The 25,439-nt window shown below is 48.2% G+C and overlaps 1 protein-coding gene across 1 annotated transcript in view; it reads left to right on the top strand.

The window, feature by feature from the left end:
- Positions 1 to 25,439, top strand: part of St3gal3 (ST3 beta-galactoside alpha-2,3-sialyltransferase 3) — a 190,717-nt gene that overhangs the window by 162,822 nt on the left and 2,456 nt on the right. Inside the window, 10 exon segments of the mRNA XM_053743415.1 lie at positions 615 to 709; positions 3,437 to 3,500; positions 4,473 to 4,568; positions 5,038 to 5,102; positions 5,105 to 5,223; positions 21,576 to 21,722; positions 21,938 to 21,949; positions 21,952 to 21,996; positions 21,998 to 22,069; positions 22,072 to 22,089. Coding sequence (XP_053599390.1) covers positions 615 to 709; positions 3,437 to 3,500; positions 4,473 to 4,568; positions 5,038 to 5,102; positions 5,105 to 5,223; positions 21,576 to 21,722; positions 21,938 to 21,949; positions 21,952 to 21,996; positions 21,998 to 22,069; positions 22,072 to 22,089 — 733 coding nt within the window.

Here is a 25,439-nt window from a genome sequence, read left to right as displayed (position 1 = left end):
AGGCCCTGGGTTCAATCCTCAATCCTGAAAAAAAAAATTGCTTTCCAGTCCCTTCTGGTCTGAACCTCACCTCTCACTCTACCTTTTCTTTCTTTTCTCTACCAGACTTCTATCTCTTATAGCTTTTACCGTGCTTTGCCCTCTAACCACAAATTCTCCTTCTTCCCCAGCCTGGGTGGTCTGCTTCCCAGAATCTTCTCTAAAATTCTGTTTCCTTGCGCTGGCTGTACTTTTGGATATTTTTCTGCTGACTGGACAGCATCTTATCCCCATGTTCCCAGATTGCAGGAACAGAGTGGGCAGCAGTGACTATAGATGGATGCATGGATAACCTTCCAGAGAGAGCTTCCAGCTCTGAGCATTAAGCCTCATCCAGCAAATCTGGTCCCTCCACTCCTACAGCTGGCCAAATAAAGACCGATCAGGCCTGTTGCCTCAGACTCAGACTCCACTCAACAAGCTCAGCTGCTACCTAGTGAACAGGCTAGGGCGAGGGAGGTAGACTGTGGACTGTGGCTTCTCACAGGCCCATCACCAAGACTGATGCACAGAAGAGCCAACCCGTGTGCCAGCCTATTACATTTTGTGATCCTCAAAGCCCTGTTGTATTCCAGGTTCTCCAAACCAGCACCCATGTTCCTGGATGACTCCTTTCGCAAGTGGGCTAGGATTCGGGAGTTTGTGCCGCCTTTTGGGATCAAAGGTCAAGGTATGTTGGGAACCCTGACCTACACTAACCTCTCATTCCCTAAACCGTCTCCCCATGCTTCAGGACAGCACTGTATCCTCAAAAGTCCCCATGCTGAGGAGCCACCCATCCTCCACTCTCAGCAGCACCTGTCTCCTCCTTCTCTTCCTTCCTTTCCTCATACTTCTTTAATGGAATATTTATTGAACCTGCCGCTTTACCAGGGTGTGGGTCTGTAACAGTGACATACGTGGACATGGTCCCTCTCCTCAGAAAATTCGAGTTTAATGGAGATACAGGTACTCAGAATGCAGGACAGAAGGACTCTGCCAGGGGAAGCATGAGGAACGGTCAGATCACTAAAGAGAGATGCCAGAGACATTACCCTAGATATGATGGAGAAAACAGAGGCCTCCCCCAAGAAACATCCCTGCCTGATGTCCTCCACCCTAACCTAGACTCCCTTCCAATTCTTCTTGTCTTGTGCATGACTGACCTTTCTCCCTATGCTTTTAGAAACTATCCCCTCCATCACCTTAGGGACCTTTCCCACACAGTTCCCTCCTAATGGAAGACTTTCGATCCCTAATGGTTTAAAACTTCTGCTTCTAAGTTGTTCCTTTGCTGTTTTGTGGTCTGGTGGGAAAGAACTGGGGCTTTAGAGTCAGACGGCATCAGATCCCCATACTATCTCTTTATAAGCTGTGACCTTGGACTCAGTAGCCAGTCTGTGCTTTAGTTTCTTCATCAGCTTAATGGAAAGAAGAGTACTATTGCATAAGGTTGTGACTGGAATTAAAACAGCTGTGAAAGGGGTGGTATCTTTGGCCAGGAAACTGAAGAATACCTCTACTTAGCTAGCCCACCCTCCCTGAAAAGAAGACAGTGGCCAGCAGGAATGCTGTCGGAATGATGCTTTGATTTTAAGCTTTCAAGGAGACCATATGAAGAACTCCTTTCTGGGTACACAAGCCAAACAGCCCATCTTCTCCTAAATCCACACTTGAGATTCTGATCACACAGCTACAAAGGCCAGGGAAGATCAATACAGAACCACTAGCCAGCAACAAGAGAGCAGCTACTCTTGTAAAGAGTCCCTTCTAGAAAACCAGGCCCATTCACATCCTTGACCTTGGCCAGTTAGTGGCACTATCACACCCTACTTGTGACATATTTAGATATCCATTCAAAATATATTGATTTTGGTCAAGTGTGATCACACACACCTGTGATGCAAGCAACTCAGGAGGCTGAGACAGAAGAATCAAAAGTTCAAGGCCAGCCTTAGCAATTTTGCACGATGCTGCCTCAAAATAAAATGGGCAGGGTAGGGATATAGCTCAGTTGGTAGAGTGCTTGCCTTGCAAGCACAAGGCCCTGGTTCAATCCTCAGCACCGCAAAAAATAAAAATAAAAAAAACAAAATAATAAAATCAAATAAAATGGGCTGGAGATGTAACTCAGTGGATAAAGCACCCTGGTTTAATCCCCAGTACCAAAAGAAAAAATATACATATATTTAAATAGATTTTTGCATGTTTCAAACTTTACACATACATATCATTATATATCATGTGTGTGTGTGTATTCTTCAAACCAGTTTTTTTTTTTTTTTTTTTTTGCTTACGATTTTTAGCTTTATTTCCATCGGTACATATTGTCCTAGGTCATTGATTTTTAATTTTTTTTTTTTTTACTACTGTGTAGTGTTTCATGTATGTACCACATGTGATCTGTTTTCCTTCGGTAGACATTTCGGTTGCCTCCAGTATTTACAGTTTTGCAGTGAACATTCTTGTACAAATACGTGTTTTTCAGTTTGGGGCCACTAAGAGTAGAGTTTCAAGGACCTATGCACACCTACGTCCTTATTTGGTATTTTTAAGATGATTTCTGTTGTGGCCAGCACTTTAGATTTGTATGTACATTAGTTTATATCTTTCTGACAACTCTACACAGTAGGAATTGCCTTCATTTTGGAAATGAGGAAACCAAAATTTAAGGAAAGTCAGTCATTTATATCAGATCACAGAGCTCTTATGTAGCAGAGTTTGGAAGAAGAGCAGTAACCATTGTCAAAAGCAAAGAGAGGCCAAGAAGATGAGGCCCGAGTAGTGGTCACAGGATCTGAGAGCACAGAGGTCGCAGGTGTCCTTGCTGAGAGCACTTGAGCAGAGAGCAGGTGGGCAGGTGTCAGACTGCAGGGGTTGAAGAGGTGAAGAGGGAGAAGCCAGACAAAGAGCAGGGTCAGAGATGGGCAGTGAGAGGGAAGGGCACAGAAAGGGCAGTACCAAAAATAAGCATGTGTCTTCCTGGGTGGGCTCTTCATCACTGCTGTTTCATTTGTTCCCTGGAGTCTACTTGGTGGGACACAGAGGTAAGCACAACATGGTCTCTGCCTCCAGGTAAGGGCCTCCATTTCTAGGGGAGACTGAGATGCCTAGGAACGCACATCCTGGGCCTGATTCCAGAGTCTCAAAGTCAGATGAGTCTCCAAGGAAGGTGAAGAAGCCCTGGGAAGAACTTGTGTGCTACCGTTAGAGGACTGGCTCCCAGCCGAGATATTTCTGCCGTCTCCCTGCCCATGTCTCCTTTTTCAGGGAGAATGTTGCAGTTCGGCCCAACCTTGTGTTCATAGCTTCCTCTCCCCACCTCTGGCCCCAGGAACTACTGCTTTCTAGTAGAGTCATCAGCAAACATTTTATGGGAACTTAGTGACCCTCTAATACCTCCTACCTTTGTCCACAGACAATCTGATCAAAGCCATCTTGTCAGTCACCAAAGAGTATCGCCTGACTCCTGCCTTGGACAGGTGAGCCACTTGCTGTCCAGCCTGCTGGTCCCTGACTGCCCGCAAGTGCCAGTGTTGAAGGCCAGCTGGCCTTTCCCGGACATGGCAGATTCTCCAGCATATCTGCACATGTGACATAGAGTACACACACTGGAGTGGGTGGAGCAGATAAGTGGACCCACTCCACTGGACTGTCAGTATTTGAGGGTTAGACCTGAAGACACTTGGGCCATAATCAGCCTGGTGCATGGGATTGAGGGGTGGTGGGATTGAGGGGTAGTGGGAACAGGGCTTATGTCCAGTAGACAGTGACAGCTATAAAGCCAACAGACCCTGGAGCAGGGAAGCCCTAGGATCAGCGGTGGCAGAAACAGAATGAGTAGACTCATTGGTGGCTACTGGGAACCTGAGTGCCTCTGAGTTAAAAATAAGCCAAGTCCTGAGTTCCTAGGACCCCTAGTCCTATTTCTCTGTCCTTGCTTTCTAGGCAGAACCTCAAACTCAGTCTATTACCCTGTACCCTATAGATGCCCAAACTCCCCCAAACCCTTGGGAACCTTTACCCCAGAATGCCATCTTACTAATGCCCTCTCCTCGCCTCTGAGGCAGGTCCCCAAGCCTTTCCACACCTACTTCCCTGGGGATGTTGGAGAGTCCAGAGGCCAGCTTCCCACAGTATAGTTTTGGTCTCTCTCAGAACTACTGCCGGGAGGCTGGGGTTGTGGCTCAGTGGTAGAGCGCTTGCCTAGCACATGTGAGGCACTGGGTTCGATCCTCAGCGCCACATAAAAATAAATGAATAAAATAAAAGTATTGTGTCCGTCTATAACTAAAAAATATTAAAGAAAAGAAAAAGGGCCCTTTCAGGAGCCCTTTTGTCTTCCTCTATCCCAACCTGGTTCTGACAATTGGTGTAAGGTCAAAGGCCAAAGAGACAGAAGAAAAGAGGTCTGGTGGACAACCGTCCACAGCCCTCCATCTCTTTCCCCTCAGCCTCCGCTGCCGTCGCTGCATCATTGTGGGCAATGGAGGTGTCCTTGCCAACAAGTCTCTGGGATCACGAATTGATGATTATGACATTGTAGTCAGGTAAGCTCCCCAAAGCAGTACCATGGGCCCCTGAGTGACCTGAGCCCATTGAGAACTCTCTGTCCATCTGGCCACTTGGGCTTAAGGTCAACAGAAGCCTCAAGAATCCTGGGCTTGGGGCTGGGATTGTAGCTCAGTGGTAGAGCACTTGCCTAGCATGTGTGAGGCACTGGGTTCAATCCTTTGCGTCATGTTAAGAAAATAAATAAAATAAAGGTATTGTATCCACCTACAACTAAAATATATGTATATAAAAGCCTTCAGTCTATGCATGTCACATGTTAGTGAATAAATCTGTTGTTTTTTTTTTTTTTTTTTTTTTAAAGAATGCTAGGCGGAGGGTTTTGAAATAGACAACTAGGTGACACCAGATGTGAACTCCCTATTCTCTGTACCTGGGTTATAATGGGGTCACAGCGCTTCCTCAAACACGGGCCCAAGGCAGCTCTGATTGGGCCTGTTCTCTTAGACTGAACTCCGCACCAGTGAAGGGCTTCGAGAAGGACGTGGGCAGCAAGACAACACTGCGCATTACCTACCAGAGGGCGCCATGCAGCGGCCCGAGCAGTATGAGCGTGACTCTCTCTTTGTCCTCGCTGGCTTCAAGTGGCAGGACTTCAAGTGGTTGAAGTACATTGTCTACAAGGAGAGAGTGGTGAGTTCCCCCAGCACCAGCTCCTTCCCTCCCGCCCTAAGCCTGGCCATGGACTCCCAGCTTCCAAGCCAGTCCTTCCCCTTAACCCAGTGAAGAACAAGCAGGAGCCTTCCAAAGAAGCATCGATGACCCAAAGCTGAAAGACAGTGAATGCAGCAAGGGGCAGAGGCCAGGTTCCTGGCACTGAAATGCCTGCTGTTTGCTCCTTGCCTCCGGATTCCTAGGGGCAAGCCATTTCCCAGCCTCCCTAGCCTGACCCCAGCAGCCCCCAGGGGCCTTCCCTGGCTGTAGATGTCCAAGGAAGGAAAGCTGCCATCTCTAAGGCCACAAGCCCCATATTAATCCCATCTTTACACTCTCCTGTCCTGGCCCCACAGCTGCCTCCCTGAGCTCTACTTCCCTGGTGAGTTCCTTGGACTCTGTTCTTCTGGGTCTTACCCTCTTTCTCAAGGAAGGGAGGAAGGCCTGATGTGGACCCCAGGGACCATTCTTTAGGAACAGCAGACCTTTCAACTTGAGGTTACCATCTTCCAAAATCATTAGTCCAGGCCTCCTTCCACTTTGTGCTTTTACCACTGACCTGTAGCTGGGTCCCCAACCTGCCGTTGAGTCTGGTTCTATTCTGTGGGTATGAACAGATTCTGTACTCACTATTCTAGGCAGGCAAGATCTGGGCCCATTTCTTTAGAAAACTCATGTGGCAGAGTAGGGTCAGAGCAGACCACCCACTGAGTTCCCTCCTGAGACCTCTGTTTCCCAGCTCTGGGCCTACAGGGACACCTGCCAATTTGTCTGGGTCCTTCCCTGCTCTCCTCCCCTCCAGCTGTCACCAGCCACCCCAGGGGAGGGGTGCTGTAGACCACAGGCCATTCATCTTCTGATACTCAAGCCTGTTACCAGAGATTGATGACAGATGGCCCTCTGCCTACAGTAAGAAGTTAGTTATTCTTTCTGGAGGTTTAGAGGAGAATTGGGGGTGGGAACAGCTTAACCTGCCTGTGGGGGTCTCAGTGCAATTTGGTTTAACTCCACAGCCCTTTCCCAAGCAAGACCAAGTGCAGGCAGTATCAAGTAGGTAGCAAGCAAGAGAGAAGACAGAAGTCAGGTCCAGAAATTCAGGTAGGTGGGTCAGTGGGGAAGGGAGCCCATCTCAGAACCAAATTGAATGAGGCTGCTGGGCTCTACTGTATCCAAACCAACTTCCCAAAGGAAAGAAAAGAGCCAGGCAACAGAAAGATCATTTACCTTCAGCCTGCCTAACTTTAAGCAGGCCGACTGTCCACCCAAACCAGGCAGAGAATGGGGGCTGAGGGAGTAACCCTCTGTTCTCAGAACCCTAGAGCCTGAGACACTAGCATCCCCACAGCTGTTCTCTTTGCCTTGAGGGTAATAGAATTAAGGTCAAAGGTAGACACTTTCAAGGGAAAAATGGGTGAAAATTGGGTCTGCCTTGGTGAACCCCAGGAGTTCTAGGGGCTGCTTTCTCAGGCCTCCTGGCTATTTCCCTTTCCCCTGCTGCCATGTCCTTTCTCTCCCCCACAGACATATGTCAAAGCCCCAGGCCTCCCTCAAGGCTGGAGTTCCCAGAGGACACAGCCCTGATCCCATTGATTTTTTTTCCCTTGGTACCCAGGCACCATGAATGATACGGACTTGATCTAGAATTGACTTGGACACCAGTTCCTGTGTCCTGATGGGCATACTGGCCAAAGCCAGGCAATCCAAACAAGGAGGGAGAGCCAGAGGTGGGACCAACCAAGAAGAAGGAAGCCAGCTAGAGTAGGAGGAAGCAGGCAGTAGGGCTTCACTGCTCCCCAAAGACCGAGAAGGTTTCTGCCTGGCCTCGGCAGCAGGAGGTCAGGGTCCTAGAGCAGTGGGGTGAGGCGGTGTGGAATGTTAAGGCCCCCGCTCAGCCTGTCCTGGCCATGCACCAGGGGTCTGGGGCCAGCCTTGTATGGGTGAGAAGTCTTTCCCAGGGTGGGTGGGCATAAGTGGGAAGGGGACAGTGGTGACATAGAGGAGTCCTCTGAAGTTCTGTGGGCCTTCCTGATACTAGAGTCAAAGATGGTGTGGACCTGGAGTGAGCTACCTGAGGAATACCAGGTGCCCATGGTCTCACTTCTCCCAGCACCTAGAGTAGGCCTTCCTGGACTCTGTGCCGCCCTAGAGACGCTCTGTAGGACCCTTTTCCAGCCCAGGGATCTTCCATGACCTCTCCATGTTCTACTCCATTCCTCTGGCCTATGCGACCCAGGTAATGTGAGCTAGGCTGCTTCTCCACTTTTACCTGGTGCCCTGCCACAGGTTTGTTCTGCTACTACAGTGATGATCCTGGCCATGCAGCTTCTGGCTACTGGCAAGCTCTGCACCTGTCTAGAGCCTTACCGGCAGAGTTCTGGGAAGAGGCCTGGCTGGGCAGGACTGGAACTGGTATTAGACCTCAGTTATAGCTGCTGCCACCACTTGCTATGTGAGCACTCAACAGCAGTTACCTTTCTAGCACCCAGGAGTCCTGGTGTGGAACGGGAAGGGGGGGAGATGTGGGAAAGGAAGACTGTACCAAGTTACCTTTGCACAAAGTTGGCCTTACTTTCTCACCAGGTGGGAGCTCTCCTCTTCACCATATGTGACCGTTTGGTCCCCTGATTCACTGGACAGTAGTACAAATAACTAAAATTACTGAAAGATCTCTCTAATCCTTGGCCAAGCCAGCAAGCAGGTATAGGAGTTGCTAGCAGGCCTTGCGTACTCAGGGCAGCTGAGAAGAGTATCATTTGATGGTTGAGTAGGAAAGCTGAGGCTGGAAGGAAGGTAGAACTGGAGATGTGGAGGTGCCGCCCTATGTGAGCCCTAATGGGAAGGGGCGGCTTCTTGAGGAACGCTTAGAGGCTTATCTGCAGCCGTCCCTGATGCGCTCATGCATTTACCAGGCATTAGGGAGGCGCGCTGTACTGCACTGGCCCCTGGGAATCCAGAGACAATAATTTCAGCACTGTTTTCAACTCAAGTTGCTTGAGTTGGTAGGTGCCATGATGGGGAGATGCCTAAAGCAGTCAGGGAGGGACAGAAGACCTCCTTGAGGAGGTACTACTGAGCTGGACCCCGAAGAAAGAGTTAGGAGCGATTAGGTGAAAGGCATTACTAGCAAGGGGAGCAGCATGTGCAGAGGCCATCGAGACAGCACTCCACTCGGGATACTGTAAATGGCCCTGTGTGGACAGAGCAGGGCACAGCCTGGCCATGTGTCAGAGTGCTGCTGAATGTCTGATGCTGTGGCCGTGCATCAGGAAGAGGCTCCTAATGTTGGATGAAGGCTGGAGGTACCCCATCTGCTGTACAGATGGGTCCCTGGGGCCTGGAGAAGACCAGATATGTGAGAATCAGGGCCTCCCTCCCAGTCACTGGGCCAGGTCAGTGTGCATGTGGTCCTAGCCCTGCACGGAGAAGGGAGGACAGAGGCTGGGGTTTGGCCCCTGAACAGGTTTGACTAGGCTTGACCTTCCAGTGCAGTTCAGTCCCTGGGAAGGGAGGGAGGAAGGGCAGGATCTCAGAGACCAGCCATGGCCCCACATTCATGCTCTGGGGGACTAGGACCCTGAATTTGGGAGCAACAGCATGGTTCAAGAGGGGCAAATGGAGGGCTGGGGGTGTAGCTCATTTGGTAGAGTGCTTGCCTTGCAAGCACAAGGCCCTGGGTTCAATCCCCAGTACTGGAAAAAAAAAAAAAAGAGGGGCAAATGGTTTAGGCTATGAAGTTATACAGACTTGGGTTTAAATTTAGACTATGTCCCTTATTACCTGGATTACCTGCCCCCTTAGATTTAGTCTCACCCACACAATGGTAGTGGTACTGCCCATCTTTTACAGTTGTTTTAAAAATTAAATATGATGAAATTCAGAAACACTTAGCACAGAGACTATAGTAAGTTCTCAGTCTAAGGCAGATGTCAACGTCATTTGCTATTTTTGTTATTGGTAGTGGTGTTACTATTAGAAAAGCTCTGTTGCGTGGGGACACGAAGCCTTTTTCTGTCCACACTGTAGGGCCTAAGCTGGGTGGTGACCTGAAAGCAGGGGTAAGAGACCAGACCTAGAGGAGGAGGAGATAGGAGCCTCTGTGGAGAATGGCAGCAGCGATGGGCTAGCGGTCTGAGAAATTCACAGGCAAACAGAGACACCAGATCCCCGAATGTGAGGCCTTATGGGACCAGGCCCAAGCTGGGGATTGGATGTCCAGCTGCACCTGAGCCTCTACTCTGTTCAGACCTAAGTGAACTCTGCCCAGGAAGAGCTCAGCCTGGGCACAACCTCACCTGAGGAGACTTGGGGCAGGGCCTACACCATGGCCCCAAAGGCAGAGCCAGCAACCATGGGCTCGGGCCCATGCCTCCTGGCAGACCACTTCCCCTGCAGCCATCGCCAGTGGCCGCAGCTGTTTCCTCCCTGCGAGGGCCCGGAGGAGTTCATACTTCCTCCCCACACTGCCTCCTGGCCATGGCTCCTCCACCCCGATGAACACTCAGGAATGGGGCTCATGTCCCACCACCACCCTCTGCGCCTTTCATCACTGCCACTTGTGACCATCTGGTTACTCTGCCTCATAATAGTTATTATTGTCATTCTTTTCCTTTTCCTCCCTCTCTTCCTTCTCCTGGCCCCTTTTTGCTTTATTTCCTCTCTTCCTCCTCATCCTTCTATCCCTCAACATCAGAACTGTCATTATTAAGCTCTTCGGTTTCCCAGTTTTCCTTCCAGTAAATAGGTATAAATAGGTATCCCCACCAGACAGATTAGGAAATGGAAGCACAGAGAGGTTGAGTTGCTTGCTTAAGGCCACACATCTAGTTATGGAGCAGAGCTGAATTTAAACTCAAATCTAACTGCCCCAGGGATCTTCCTAAGAAATAAATCTGACCTGACCACATACCTTCCTGCTTAGAGTCCTCCATGGCTCAGCTCCTATCTGCCACAGCCTGAGGGAACGCTGAGAGCTACTGTTTACTGTGCCGCTCTATGTGCCAGGCCCTGGGCTACATGCATGCGTTATCGCAGCCTGCCATCTCACAACCCCGTGAGATAGATACTGAGTCCTGGTAAGTGGCAGAGCCACATTTGGGACCAAAGGTGTTTCACTTTCACCACTGCACTATAACACTTCTCCTTCAGTCATTGATTCTTTCATTCAAATCCAAAACGATCATCAAAGTCATATAAAGTTCTTCAACACTCCCCTCACCCCTGCACCCCCCTCTGCATCCAGCCAGTCCAGTTCTAGTGATTATATGTCACCATGAGAGAGAGACGACAGCTGAGGTTGTGACCCATGATGTTACATGGCTGGTATCTTGGGGCCACTTCTGTCCTGTGTCCTACATCTGGTTGTTGGTCTTGTGGCAGCTCTGCCTCACCATCTTCAGTTCTGCCATGCCTCCAGCCCCATCCCAAGCAAACCTCACATCCAGCTGCATAGGGAAAGTAAAGGTCGCCATTAGTCAAGAACCCTGACTTCCCATCTCCATTCTACACCTTTGCTGCATCCAGCCCTCCTTTCCTCTTCCACTGTCCATCATGGGTCTCTTCTTTGCAGGATCCATTTTTTCCTAAGCCCTCACCTTTCCTGTCTCCTCATTAGGAGCTGTCTTTTCTTTCTTTCTCACCTCTTTATTGAGCCTCTCTCACTTCTATAAATGTGTTCAAGACTCTTTCATGTTGAAAAGTCCTCCCTTGAGCTCATCTTCATCTTCCCTCTCTCCCTCCCTCCCTTTTACCTCCTGACCTGGTATCCCCATGTTTTGTTTCGTTTTTTCCTGCCTTCTGTTTCTCGGTCCCCCCAGCCTGGCTTCCAAACCCATCCCTGTACTGGCAGTGACCTTCTGATCCTAAATCCAGTGGACACAACTTCTGCCCTCCCATTAAAGGAACCACTTTGTCAGCAAATACCCAGGGCACATTTACTGTGTACCAGGCATAGTGCTAGGTTCTGGGGACGGTTCTTGGTTCTTACAAGCCTGTGGCCTCAAACCTGGAAGCCTCCTTGATTCCACCATCTTCTCTGCCCTCTGTATTCAGCTTCCAAACCGTGCCTCTTCTACACACGCTTGCTTAGACTAGTTCAGCAGCTTCCTATCTCCCTGACCCCTGCCAGGTTTCCCTTCAATACATTCTCCACTTCTGTATTCAAGTCCTGCAAAGTGTACATTTGACTGGTTTGTTCTGTCACCTAATGGTTGTCCCTTGTCTAGATGCAGCAGTTCCCAGTGTTCCTTCTCATGTCAGCAGCATCAGTATCACCTGGAAGCTCATTTGGGGAGGAGCCCACCTTAGAATTTCTGAATGAGAAACTGGGAATGAACCCAGCAGTCTGTTTTAACAAGCCCTCCTGGCGATGTGGATACAAGCTCAAGTGGGAGAACCCCTGGCCTGCAGGATCAAATTAAAACTCCATAGCACAGCACGCCAGGAGCCAGCCCCTTCCAGTGCCCCCTTGTCCTCGCCACTCTTGCACCCAGCGGTGCACTCCACTCTGGCAGTGCCACAGTGTGATTCCTATTTCAGACCTCCATGTTTGGCCTGCCCCCTTCCCAGGGCTGTGTTAGATGCTCCTCTGATAAGCCCCTGGGGGGCCAAGAACAGTCTTGTTCCATCTCCTGAAGCCCAGCACTTCCAGCAGTGTTTGAAGCAGAGTTGCCATACCAAAATGAATAAATAAATGTGGAAACTGAGGCCCAGGGCAAGGGAGTAATTTGTGGAGAGTCAGCATTCTGACCCCAGACTTGGGGCTCCCAGTCAGGGCTCTTCCTCACAATTAGGCTTTCTACTTACTCTCATTACCCTTGGAGTTGATTCTTTTGAATTTGGAACCTTGCATCCTCTAGCTCTCTTCTTGCCTCTTCTGGAAATCTCTTTCCTCTTCACCTTGTTTGATCTTCTTTCTGCAGTTCCAAGATCATTCTTCTTGATAAAGAAACGAAAACTAAACAGTCCCTGGCTCTCTGCCTCTTTGTCTGACAGCATCACACAGTCTGCCCCAGGCCGATGCCTCTTTTTGTTCTTTTGCTTTTTCCAAATAAAGCTTTCAAAAAGGTCTTTTGACCCTCTCCTCATAGCATGCAACAAAATCCAATAGACTATAAATATAAAGTAAAATCGAAAAATACAACTGAAGAAAATTTTCAGGAAAATAAAATAGAAATCAAATCCCAGAAGGGAAAGAATCTTTTTAAAGCAGAGTGCTAAAAGAAAGCCAATTTGATAAAATGCTGATTTAAACTAACAAAGAAAAAGACTAATACACAACTTTGAAAAGTAGATTTAGAAAATGTGACAAAGGCATATTACGACAAGGTGGACAAGAAAACCACTGGAGCCCCAGCAGCTAAGGGACAGGAGATGCACATTTGAAAGAATGTGTTTAAATTACACTACAGGTGCTGGCAGGAGCACTCTCAAAGGCTACTGGTCAGAGAATCTGTGGGGACAAGGTTTTTGGAAGGGAAACTGTACTGGGGACCAAGAGCCATCACCCAAAGGAAGGGGAAACCTGCCAACAGATTTTTATTACAGTATTATTTACATTAGCTATGTTAGCCTTTCATCATTGTGGCAAATACCTGAGAAAATCAACTTAAAGATTTATTTTGGGGGCTGGGGAGATAGCTCAGTTGGTAAAGTGCTTGCCTTGCAAGCACAGGGCCCTGGGTTCAATCCCCAGCACCGCAAAAAAAAAAAAAAAAGATTTATTTTGGCTCATAGTTTCAGAGGTTTCAGTCCATGGTGGGCTGGCTCCATGTGGTCAGAGCCTTCATGATACAATGACTTCCCAAAAGCCCTACCTCTGAATGTTGCTGCATTAGAGTCCAAGCCCTTGACATATGAGCCTTTGGGTGACAGTCCAGATCCAAACCATAACAGTAACCATACCCAAATATGATCCAAGGGATTTGTTATATAGATTATGGTTCCACTACTGGATGGAGTGTGAAGCAGAAGCACAGGTACCCTGCAGAGGGTGCAGGCACCTGGACCAGCCATCATGGCCACTCTCCCCCTTGTTCTTTCTGAGTGGGAAAGGCCAGGGGACACAGCACTAGACTCAGTGTTACGAACTGAAACAAGACTCTTCCTCTGCCACCTGTTACACTGATCTGAGGATTGAGTGGGACAGGCCAATATCTGACACTCCATTCTCATATGCAATGCCAGTCATCTTCTGAGAAGTGAGATTGAGCACAATGAACATTGCCAGACCGCTGGGCAGAATGACCAGTCACAGGGCCAGAAGTAACTGTGTTGGGGAGAGCTACAGGACCTGGACAAGGGTACAGATGCCACCCCAGTCAAGAGGGTCTGGCCACCTCATCTCTTGACCTCCCAGATACTGACGTAAGCCCCAGCCTTAAGGGGACTACTTGCTTTAACCTCTTAGAAGTTGGCCAATTAACATGAGTATTTCAGGCACAGAAAACAGCATTGGCAAAGCATGTGATGTATTTAGTGAATTAAAAATAACTCAAGGGCTGGGGAGATAGCTCAGTCGGTAGAGTGCTTCCCTTGCAAGCACAAGGCCCTGGGTTCAATCCCCAGCACCGCAAAAAAATAAATAAATAAATAACTCAAGCTAGACGAGGTGGCACAAACCTGTAATCCCAGTGGCTCACGAGGCAGAGGCAGGAGCCTCAGCAACTTAGTGAGGCCTAAGTAATTCATGAGACCCTGTCTTTAAATAAAATACAAAAAAGGGCTGAGGATGTGGCTCTGGTTAAGTGCCCCTGGATTCAGTAACAAAAAATTTAAAAATAAATAACTCAAGGGGGAAGAGATTATTTTAAAAATTATAGTAGTAATTCAGTATAACAGGTGTGGCATGGGTACAGTACTGCCATTAGACCTGGGCAGGAGGCATCTGTCCCAGCCCCACTCTGACCCTCCTCCATCACACCCTTTGCTATAGAGTGAAGAACCATATAAAAGCCAAGAAGAAGATCCCCACCCCAGGCCCATTCACTGGTGTAAGACCATTACCAGGTCCCAGAGACTTCCACATTTCTTGCTATAACAGTGTCAAGTTCAGTGCCATCCTCCTGAGGACTGAATCCAAATCCATGCTCACCCCTGTGTCCCAGGAGGACTGTTTGCTGAGCAGAGCTTGGGTGTGTGTGGTGGGGAAATCTGTGCACAGGCACAGTTCTCACATGTGGGAGGGACCAACAGGGAGAGGTGGACTGTGGCCAGCTAATTTCCAACCTGGCCTTCCAGATCATTTTTCAAGGAAGATAGACTGTATTTTATTTAACAGCTTGACAACTTGATTTATCACTTCCAAATTTTAGACATGTGGCATGTCTAAGTTCATTTATAATTTTGTCCCTGACCCCACAAATGTTAGGGGCGGCCTTGCACAGACATGGTGGCAGAGGCTGAAAATGAGGCTGGGTACATAGAGGTTGGAGGGTCTCATAAACCAAGTCACATCAGGAAATTTGTACTTTATCTTGAGGGCAAATAATAGCAGAAGATAAGAACTGACTGAGCCAACATGTTGTATGCTTGACTTTAACTGTCATGACACAAAAACACTATAAAGTGGGAACTTACTACCTTTATTCTCTAGATGAGAATAGACCTAGAAGGTGTAAAGAACCTGACCCTGGGCAGAGTGAGTAGTTGGGGTGTCAGTGTTCAGACCCTAGACCTTCACTTTTAGCTGTCAACACAAACTGTCTCAGAGGGGAGCAGGAGCCACTGAAGATTTTAAATCTGAAAGTGTCAAGATCACCATTTTACATTCCCACCAACAATGTACGAGTGTACCTTTTCCTCCACATCCTCACCATTTATTGTTGCTTGTAGGAAGGGGTGTGGGGTAGGAATGATAGCAGAGTGAAACAGACCTTATTACCTCATGTACACATATGACTGCATGAACCATGTGATCCTAGAATATGTATAATCGGAAAAATGAGAGATTATACTCTGTTTATGTATGATCTATCAAAATGTATAAATGCATTCTACTGTCATGTACAACAAATTAGAACAAATTTTTATTTAAAAATTTTTTAAAAAGTGTCAAGATCAGATTCACTCAGGGAAGTGAGTGAATTGAAGGAAGGCGAGGTGTGGCTATAGAGTGACTCCACGAGAGTTGGTTTCCTGTCCCAAGGCAGAGGCGGTAGGGAGCAGGAGTGGACACATCTGCAGAAAGGCAGCCCGTGGAAATCTTTGCCCCCAGAGCTCTCACTGCAGGGGAGCTGGGAAACACCATCATTCCAGGAACCTGGCAGGAAGGTGCTCTCTACCTTTCTTCCCAGATCTCTTCCCCCTTGCTTCTGGCTGTTCTGGCAAGAGCAGAACAGGTTGCATCATCAGGAGCCTGGCCCAGACTTGACTGAGGCAGGCACATTCCTGGAGGAGGAGGGATTCAGCAAGGAATGCAGCCCACAGCTGGCCTCAAGGAGAGGTGCACCATTGACCGGCCTGATAGACCTCCCTGAGTTGTGTCCTGTGAGGCAGAGAAATGAAATGTGAGAGGCCATGGCCAGATCTGGACCTTGCAGGTTCAGGCCTCATGGGATAGGACTGTGCTGGAGGCAGACCTGGCAGTGTTGCCAGCAGCAGGCGGACCTCCAGCACCCAATGTCTGCCTGCAGAAGAGAGGAGAAATCTGGCTCCCCACTCGAGAGCCTGGATGTGCGCAGGTGTGAACCTGTGCAGGTGTGGATAAGTGCTGGCCTTTTTTGTGATAGCTGACATTGCCGACCACACCCTGCACTTCAATCTCTTGACTTCTGCAACACTCAGTCATAATAGGTAAGATTATTGAGCTCTCACTGTATACCAGACATGGTGCCAGATGCTATAAAACACAGCATCTCATTTAATCCTCTCAACTCTTTGGGAAATAGTCTTGTCATCTCTGTTTTATACAAAAGGAACTTAAGGCTTAAAGCGATGACGTGATGTGCCCCAGGTCACAGAGATGTGACCCTGTTTTCCACCACTGAAGAGCTTGCGTGGTTGTCTGCAGAAGGCCAGGTGTGTGTGCTGGGGTACATTATTTTGAGAAGAGGAATCTTAGGGGTTTTATTTGTTTTTAGGAGAGAGGTGTGAGGTTTGGTTGGTACCCAGTATTTTTATGGCCAAGAGGAACAAAGAAATGTACAAATCACATCTTGGTCTTACTATTCCTCCTTTCCCTGAGATTCCTGAGGCAGCTGTTCTACATCAGAATGGTGACTGATAGGAAAGAAGAGGAGAAGCACTAAAGTGTACCAGTTCCCTCTTCTCTAATGTGGGTTCCCTGGGGCTCCAGCCCTAAGCTCAGGACTCCTTCTCCCAGGGTCACAACAGGATCCTCAAATCCTCAGCCAGTGCTGGCTGCCAGCCCCAGGGTGTTAGGAACTGCAGAGCACAGGCACGTAGGAAGTAGGGGCACAGAGAGGTCGCCTGCTTCTAGGAGGCAGCCCTACCCACTGCTGCAGAGAAGCAGAGTCAGGAAGGTGTGTGTGTAAGAGATTTTTCACTTCATACCGGGAAATATAACAACACACTTGGTATCCTCAAGTGTAAGCAGTCAGGTTAGTCATTTCTCCTCCCAGGAAATGTTAAAGGTGGGAAGAGAGGCTGTAGCTCACCCCTCCCCACTGGAGCTCTCAAGGGATTTGAGATAATAAGCTAATTTCCTACAGTTTCGCTTAGTGATTAAACATGGGACTTTAGCCCATGGGAGAGGCCAAGAGGACTGTTTCAGAGAAAGCGCCTCCTACCAGGAAAAGAACTGGGTTCTAGAGTTGAATCTCCTCAGCTATATGAGTGTCCTGGTAAATCCCCTCCACAAAATAGGTTGCCAGGAAGCCCCTTGACTCACGAAAGAGCTCTTGTAAGGCAGAAGGAAGGTCTCATTCATCTTCGATTCCAAAGCCCAGACTTCCTGAAGTGGGAACAGCAGTGATATAAATGGTATGGCAGAAAGAACAGCCATCTTGGAGCCAGGATACTCAGTTTGAATCTGGGCTCAGCTATTGGGAGGCTGTGTGACCTCGAACATGCTTCATTGACTTTGCTTCATTTGCACTACCTGTGAAGTGGATGAAAGGGGAAGAGGTATAAAGTAATTTCTACTAAACCAGCCTCCAGTCTCACACCCCAATGTGCCCCTTCCTGAGTGACCCCTGTGCTTCCTCCTCTTTGGTGTGTGTTGGGGGGTGGGCCGGGTAGGGCAGGAACAGATGGGAGCCCCAGGTGGGGAACTGTTGGGGCCTTCAGGCTGTGGAACAGGGTTGTGGGGGGCAGGTGCTGCACTCAGCAGGGCTCAGGCTGACACCTGCTGTTCCTGCCTGTACAGAGCTGTCCCACCCCTGGGGCACCCTACCGGTCTACCTACAGTTTTGCCATTTCTCCACCTCCCTGTTCCTGCTGAGTCCTACTGTCTCTCCCTTTACCTCCCTTACACACCCCTCTCCCAGAGACAGAAGGGACCTGGGAGCTACATGAACTGTAGCTCATTCAGTCTGATGGGCTGAGGCTGAGAAGTTTGTCCCAAGGGTCTCTCCTTTGAGCTGACCTGACCCACTGAGGACAGAAAGTATCTGCCAGAGGAAAGAAATCTGCCACAGAGGTGGGAGACAGGAGGAGGGAGTGGCTGGAGTAGACTGTCCACTGAAGGGGCAGCCACAGAAGAGGCCAGCAGGGGCCACTGGCTGCTGTGGCTGCCCTATCTCATTTCACCACTCCCTGGTGTCTCCTTGCTGCCCACGTAGGCTGGATCCTGGGCTACACAAATTAATCAGATGGGAACCCTGCCCTGGGGCACACAGGGTCACAGCATACCACCGATGCATGCTCACCCTTAACTATGTCACTTAATTCTTACAGTGACCACAAGGCAAACACTGATAGTGCCCCTGCTTTACCCACAAGGTAACCGTGTGTTGTTTGCCTGGGGTCCACACGGCAAGTGCCCAGAGCTGGAGCTGAACCCCAGGACTGCAGGTCTATATTTTATCACCTCTCGAAGGTTAGAGGTCATACCGTATGATGCAGGGGTGTCAGGAAAGACAAGAGGGGTAAGATGGATCATGTGGTAGAGGTGGGGAGGGGTTAGATCAGGAGCAGCAGAAGGTCTCGGGGCAAGAGTTGGCTAGTGATGGCTTCAGAGGCTGAGACTGAAACCAGGGGCAGCAGGGCTTACTGTGGGCAGAGTTACGTGACCTGATTTCTACCTGGAAAGCTCACTTTGGCAGAATGGAAGAAGTTCAGGAAGAAGCCCACTTTTGGGACTCATTAGGTATGTGTTGAAAAAGAGAATGGAAGTCAGCAGTTATTTATTGCATACCATTTATGTTCCCATCACTCTCCTGGATTTGGAGGTGTTTTAATGGTCATAAGACTGAGCAGTCATTATGATAGCAACAGATGCAGAATGATGAGACCTGAACCTGAGATAGTAGCAGTGACTTTGGGAGCAAAGCGTGGAACTGTGACCATTCTAAGAAGATAGAACTGGAGACCAGTAGAATGGAATGTGCCAGAGAGTGGAAGAGAATCTGAAGTTGGTTCCCAGGTTTCTGGTTTGGAAGGTGGCTGGACAGCAGAGGAATGGATACAGGAGGAGGAATAGATCTGGGGACATGCGACAATTGAGATGTCCAACAACAGAAGATTGGTTATGTAAGTTGTGGTACATCTGCATGACAAAATAATTTTGATGTCTATGATTATGTAGATGTATAATTTAACAAAGCCTCTGTTATAAACTATTAGAGTTTTTTCTTGATTTTTCACCTTTATAAATAACACTAATAAACTGACTTTCCAAAGTTCTTCACCATTCCCATCTTAGAAGGGCAATTTGGAGTCATAAGGTATTAACAGCTTTGAAGCCTTGGATACCTACTGTCAGATTGCTTTTTAAAAAATATTTTTTAGTTGTCGATGGATCTTTATTTTATTTATTTATATGTGGTGCTGAGAATCAAACCCAGGACCTCACGCATGCTAGGCAAGCATTCTACCACTGAGTTTCAACCCTAGCCCATCAGATTGCTTTTTATGGAAAGATTGTGCCAAACTTTGTTCCTATGGCAGCATAGGAGAGGTGGGCCTCAGTGTACTACCACCCATGCTGTGGAACCTGTATAGATGCACATACACATGCATGCATAGACATTTAGTGGATCAAAAATTATCCAGTTATTTTAATGTGTGTTTCTTCATCACTGGTGAGTCAATGTTTTTCATGCATATTAACCTTTTGATATCTTTTATCCATTTTTATGGATCTCACTGAATTTCATGAGTTTCTTTTTTTAATTTTTTTAGTTGTACATGGACACAATAACTTATTTTTACATGGTGCTGAGGCTCCAAACCCAGTGCCTCACATATGCTAGGCAATTACTCTACCACTGAACCACAACGCCAGCCCGAATTTTCATGCTTGCTTGCTTGCTGCTTGTTTGTTTGCTTGCTTGCTTATTTATTATTTATTTATTTATTTATTATTTATGCTGGGGATGGAACCCAGGGCCTCAGTCTATGCTAGGCAAGTGCTGTACCACTGAGCCACATTCCCAGCCTGCTTATTATATTTTGATATACCAAAGCACTTGAAGTATAAAGTCAAAATCTTTTATTGCATTAATGATTGGAAATTATACATCTGTTTTTTTCTTTTTTCCTTTGCTTTTTTAACAGTTATTTTGTGTATGATGTGAGAGAAAAGAAGGTAAATTAATCTTTTTCACAAATGCAAATATTTGCATATCACTTGTTCCCACTGATGGTAGAGCTTCTTTTATCAAAACCTGTACATATATTGATGCTGTTCAGTAGTCTGTATCCTGATTCTTATGTGTGTATTACTGTTGTAATACACATAAATCCATAATATGCCCCTAATGCTCATTTTTGAATGGGGGAGGCATTACTTTCCCTTTTAATTCTCTTGGATAGGTTTTTAGACTCCTTTGGATAAACTTCCAAAACCCTTTTGAGATTGTTCTCAGAATTAAGAACAAGCCTGTAGGTGGGAGGAGCTGACCCCATGTTTGTATTCAGCCTTCCCTCCAGGAATGTGAGTCATCTTCCATTTTTTCAAGCCAACTATTTGAAGTTTTCTTCGTATAATCTCACAAGATTTCTGAGATTTGGTTTGAGTGTTTGATTTTTTTGTTACGATGGCAATGAGGTCTCTTTTTGTTTTTATACCTGGGGATTGTTTCCTCTCGGTGCATTAAATTATCATTCTAGTCTTGTTGATTTTATTAGGTTTTTTAGACAAATAAACTAGCTGGTAGTAAGTTACGTTGGCACCCCCAGTAAAGCCTCTAGCTGTGGGGTTGGTTGTGTCTTCCTGCCGCAGTGCTTGGCTACCCTGTTGTAAGGGTGGAAAAGGGAGGGTAGATTGATGCCAAAGTCAGGGTTTCCCAGTCTGGGCAATAGAAGGGCAAGGGCAGGGTACTGAGGGCCTGAAACGGATTTACTTTGAGGTGTAGACCAGGAAGGGCTGGAGAACCAGAGGTCTCCCTGTGTTTGGGCAAGAAGGAAAGGGTTAAAAGGAGAGGAGGTTGGGTTGGGGATGTGGTTCAGTGTCCTGGGCTTCCCTAATATGTGTGAGCTCCTGGGTTCTATCCCCAGCACCTTAAAAGGGGGGAGGAAGTGTGACTTTGAAATGGACACAGGTGTCAGGCTCAGAGGTGATGCCTTTCTGTTATGGGACCATGGTCCAGAGGGAGGAATGAACTCTTTTATAGTAATGAAGCTGAAGTCTCCCAACTCTAGTCAATGGCAAGAACGGGGTTTGAGTATTGTTCTGCTATTCTGTGCCAGCTCACGCTCTGTCTTTATTTTCAGGTTCACTTTAGCACAGTTGACTGAGAGAGCCAGGAGAGACAGCAGGAGGGAAGGAGGCCGAGCTCAGCAGAGCAGATAGGAAGGAGAGGGCAGGCTCCTGAGGGCCCCTCAGCTGCTGCCTCGGGGAGGCGGTACAGCTGGACCACCAGGTCTTCCTATGGCCCAAGGACCCAGTCAGGCCAGAGCAGTGTCCTCTGACAGTGTCCCACACCCTGTGCCCTCTCCATAGCTCACTTCCTGTCCTCCGTTACACATCCGGGCCCCACCACATGCTCACCCTTCCCCCTCACTAACTCATGTCTCTGTCACAACATCTCACATCCCTGCCACATGCCAAGACCTTCCTAAACCAGCTAATTCATACCGCAGGCCCACGTTTGCCCTTCTGCACCTCACCCCCATCTCATTTCTCATTTACCTGTACACACCTGGGTCCCAGTTCACCCAGGCCCATCATTACCTGTACACCCAGCTCACGTCCCCTTGCACTGTGTCCACAGAGTGCATCGGATGGCTTCTGGAAATCGGTGGCCACTCGAGTGCCCAAGGAGCCGCCTGAGATCCGCATCCTCAACCCATATTTCATCCAGGAAGCCGCCTTCACCCTCATCGGACTGCCATTCAACAACGGCCTGATGGGCAGGGGGGTGAGGCTCCTGGGCCCTGGTAGAAGGAGGTGGAGAACTGGGCCAGGGGGGCCTTGGGAAGAAAGGAGGGGATGATAGGGTGGGTGGCAGTGTCCTGGGAGGTAGTCCTGGGGGGAAGAGGGCTCTTGGCAGTGGAGCTTAGTTAGCTCTGGAGAGCCTATCTGTGCTCTCAACACCTGAGGCTGAGCTCCAATGCCTCCTCTCCCATTCTCCAGAACCATCCCAACCTCTTGGCAGCGTGGCAGTGACCATGGCGCTGCATGGCTGTGATGATGGTGGCAGTCGCAGGCTTCGGCTACGACATGAGCACGCCCAACGCACCCCTGCACTACTATGAGACTGTGCGCCCATGGCAGCCATCAAAGAGGTTCGGGCTGGGGTGTGCGGAAGAGCCAAGGGAGGGGGGCTTCCAGCATAGAGCACAGGCTCTGGTGCACATAAATGAACGGTAGTGACGAGCCAGCTGCCCAGAGCTCCCCAGGAAAGCCCTGCCTGTCCTCAGCTAAGCATGGGAGGTCCACTCCATGCAGGCCTCTGACCCCCAAAACCCTACTTACTCCCCTCCCCAGCCTCCTCTGCACCCAGCCCCCACCTCGTCCTTTTCCCTGAACTCTCTCCCTCCGTGGGGCCCTCCCTTCCTATGTTCTGTACACCTTGCCCCTCCTTGCTGCACCGCAACCCATAGTACCTTAGTCTTGGCACCAGATCAAATGGGCCCCCTCTGCAATCGCTGTCTTTGCCCAGAGGGCTCCCTTGCCACTCACACAACCCACAAATAAATATTGCCCCTCCGTCTCTGGAAGGGCCCATGTACCTCCTCCCCATCCCTGTGGCCAAGCATGGACACCCTTTATCACCCAGAATTTATCCCAGGGAATCCACGTGTACAGGTAGGTTCTAGCCCTCCTCGACTGGTAGCTTCCCCTGGCATCACAGCAAGGATCCCTTGTGGAAAATCTGAACTCTCTTCTCCACCTTAGCTTCTATAACCCGCCTTCCACTGACCCCGGCCTGACACCTGGAAGTCTCAGGCCAGTGCCTGAGAAGCTTCTCTGCCCCTACATCTGGGTGATCGAGAAATCTCTTACCTGTGCAGATTCATATCTCCATGACTCTGGAACTCTGGTCTCTGCCAACTCTCATTCCTGCCCGTCAGTGTCTTTACCTGCCCCTCTCCAGCCCCACCACATTGTGCTGACCCTCACACTCCACAGGTTCCCAACAACCCTCCCTCCCGGGAGAAAACCAGAGCTCCCACTAGAGCAACCCCTTGGCACTCCTCACCCCATTCAGCCTTCTGCCCATACCTACACAACTCTCCCAAAGGTCACCAGTGACCTACCTCAAGACTGCCAGATCATGATCTCAAACAGTTCCCCCAACTCCCAGCAGCACTGGGTATTGAACCCAGGGACACTCTGCCATTGAGCTACACCCCAACCCTTGTTATTTTATTTTCAGACAGGGTCTCACTAAGTTGCCCGGGCTGGTCTTGAACTTGGCATTCCTCCTGCCTCAGCCTTCCAAGTAGGTGGGATTACAGGCATGTACCACCACAACCAGCACAGAAACACATAGGATGATGATGATGATGTTGACCACTCCTTCCTGCGTAGGCTTCTGAGTCAGTCATTTCTAGTGTTCCTCCTATTTCACTTACCCCTTCTCGCATTCTCTTTTCTCATGCCATAGGTTTTGATCTACCCACTAAGAATCAACTCGAGCTTAAGGCTCCATCTCAGACAATCTTCTCACTGTACATGATGTCGAGATTTGCATCCCCCATCTATGCTTCAGTTACCTTCTGTTTGTATTAGGTTTTGGTTCTGTCTTGATATGTTCAGGCTACTGTTCCAGAATACCTTAGTCTAGTGTGGCTTTAGAAAACAGAAATTTATTTCTAACAGTCCTGGAGGCTGGAGGTTCAAGATCAGGGTGCTGGCAGATTTGGTGTCTGGTGAGGACCCCGATAACTGTATTCTCACTCTGTCCATGCATGGTGGATGGGTATGGGAAATCCCCTGAGTCTCTTATAAGGACACTCTTCCTCTGAGATGGGCCTCTGGAAGCACCAGCTAAGAGAGGACTGCTAGCTGTGTGAGAACAGCTCCAAAGGTAGTGAGGTAATGAGGTATTGAATGGCAAGTGGAGACTGCAGAAGTTGCTCTCTGCAAGTGCTGTAAGGATGTGGAAGAGAAGGGGTGGAGGGAGGCTGAGCAGTAGTTGGAGGGTGAAGCAGTTCCTATAAGAGTCTTGCACACAGCAGAGAACCTGGCCTGGAAACAGACTGTAAGCAGTAAGTACAACTGCTCACTCAGATATAGAGAGGGCACGGCAGTTATGGCCCAGAGAGAGGACAGCAAGGAAGAAGCACAAGTAGTTACAGCAGAACCCTAGACACCAGTGGCTGGTAAGGGAGAAGAGCCATAGACAAAGGTAGAGGGCTGAAGGTGTAGCTTAGTGGCAGAAAACGCTTGCCTGGTAGGCATAATCCCCAGCACTACAAAAAATAAAGTAGTCCTTAGAATTTTTTTTAAATGGTGGGAAAAGAAGGTGTAGAAGAAGACTCTGCTGAGAGGTTGGATTGTGCGGTAGTTGAGTGTGTCCAGGATTCTCCCACGGCAGTGGATCTTCAGGAGTCTCCTCATTTGTCTACGTAGAAAAGGGAAACGGGTTATCACCTGGCCGGAGAGCTACACCCAGGGCAGGCTTCCGTGTCCCACTTTTCATTATGAAAGAAAATTGTCCAGGGAATGAAATTGTTCAGATTATGTGCGTGTACAAATATGACATAATGAATCCCACCATTCTGTATGATTATAATGCACCAATAAAAATAAAATATTAGCAATTACTATAAAAAATGGTCAAACATAAGTATGAAGAATAATATGCTCAGCTCCCACGTACCAGTTATCCACACATGTCCACTGTCCTTCCTTTCATGCCCCCCACCCCACTCATGCCTTAGATAAGTCTCAGTAGATCTTTCTGGCCATAAATACCTCATTGCGGGCTAGGGTTGTGGCTCAGTGGCAGAGTGCTTGCATGGCACATGTGAGCCACTGGGTTAGATCCTCAGCAACACATAAAAATAAATAAACAAAGGTATTGTGTCCATCTACAACTAAACAATTTTTTTAAAAATACTTCATTGCGTTACTCTAAAAGATAAAGACTTTTTTTATTATCATGCCTAAAATAGTTAATAATTTCTTAGTGTCATCAAATATCCAGTCCTCTGCTAACCTGTTACCCCTCAGTGACTCCTAGTGGGTGCTTTTGAAACTGACCCATCAATTGCTTATTTCTCCCTAGGAGAGGGAGGTATGGAATAAGTAGTTTTGTAAGTTTCTACATGTGCTTGAATCCTGACCCTGCCATTCCTCTGAACCTGTTTCCTTGCCTATAAAATTTAATTCCCTTCAACAAATGTGTTTATTGAGCACCTACTTTGTGCCTAGCACTCCCTACCTCCAAACAGAAAGGAAGTTCAGAGCCAAGGAATATAGGAATTTTGTTGATGACTGCCTGAATTTATTGAGAAGATTTAGAAGGTTGGAGACGGTTGACTGGATCAGAATAAGGACTGACAGAGCCCTAAATTCTTTTTTTTTTTTTTTCAATAATTGGCTTCGTTGTTTTTAATACCTTTATTTTATTTTTACATGGTGCTGAGGATCGAACCCAGGGCTTCATGTGTACTAGGCAGGTGCT

This window comes from Sciurus carolinensis, chromosome 1, assembly GCF_902686445.1.
Source record: "Sciurus carolinensis chromosome 1, mSciCar1.2, whole genome shotgun sequence".
NCBI lineage: Eukaryota > Metazoa > Chordata > Mammalia > Rodentia > Sciuridae > Sciurus > Sciurus carolinensis.
The sequence above is the reverse complement of the archived record's forward strand: the minus strand, read 5'-3'. Positions and strand labels throughout refer to the sequence as shown.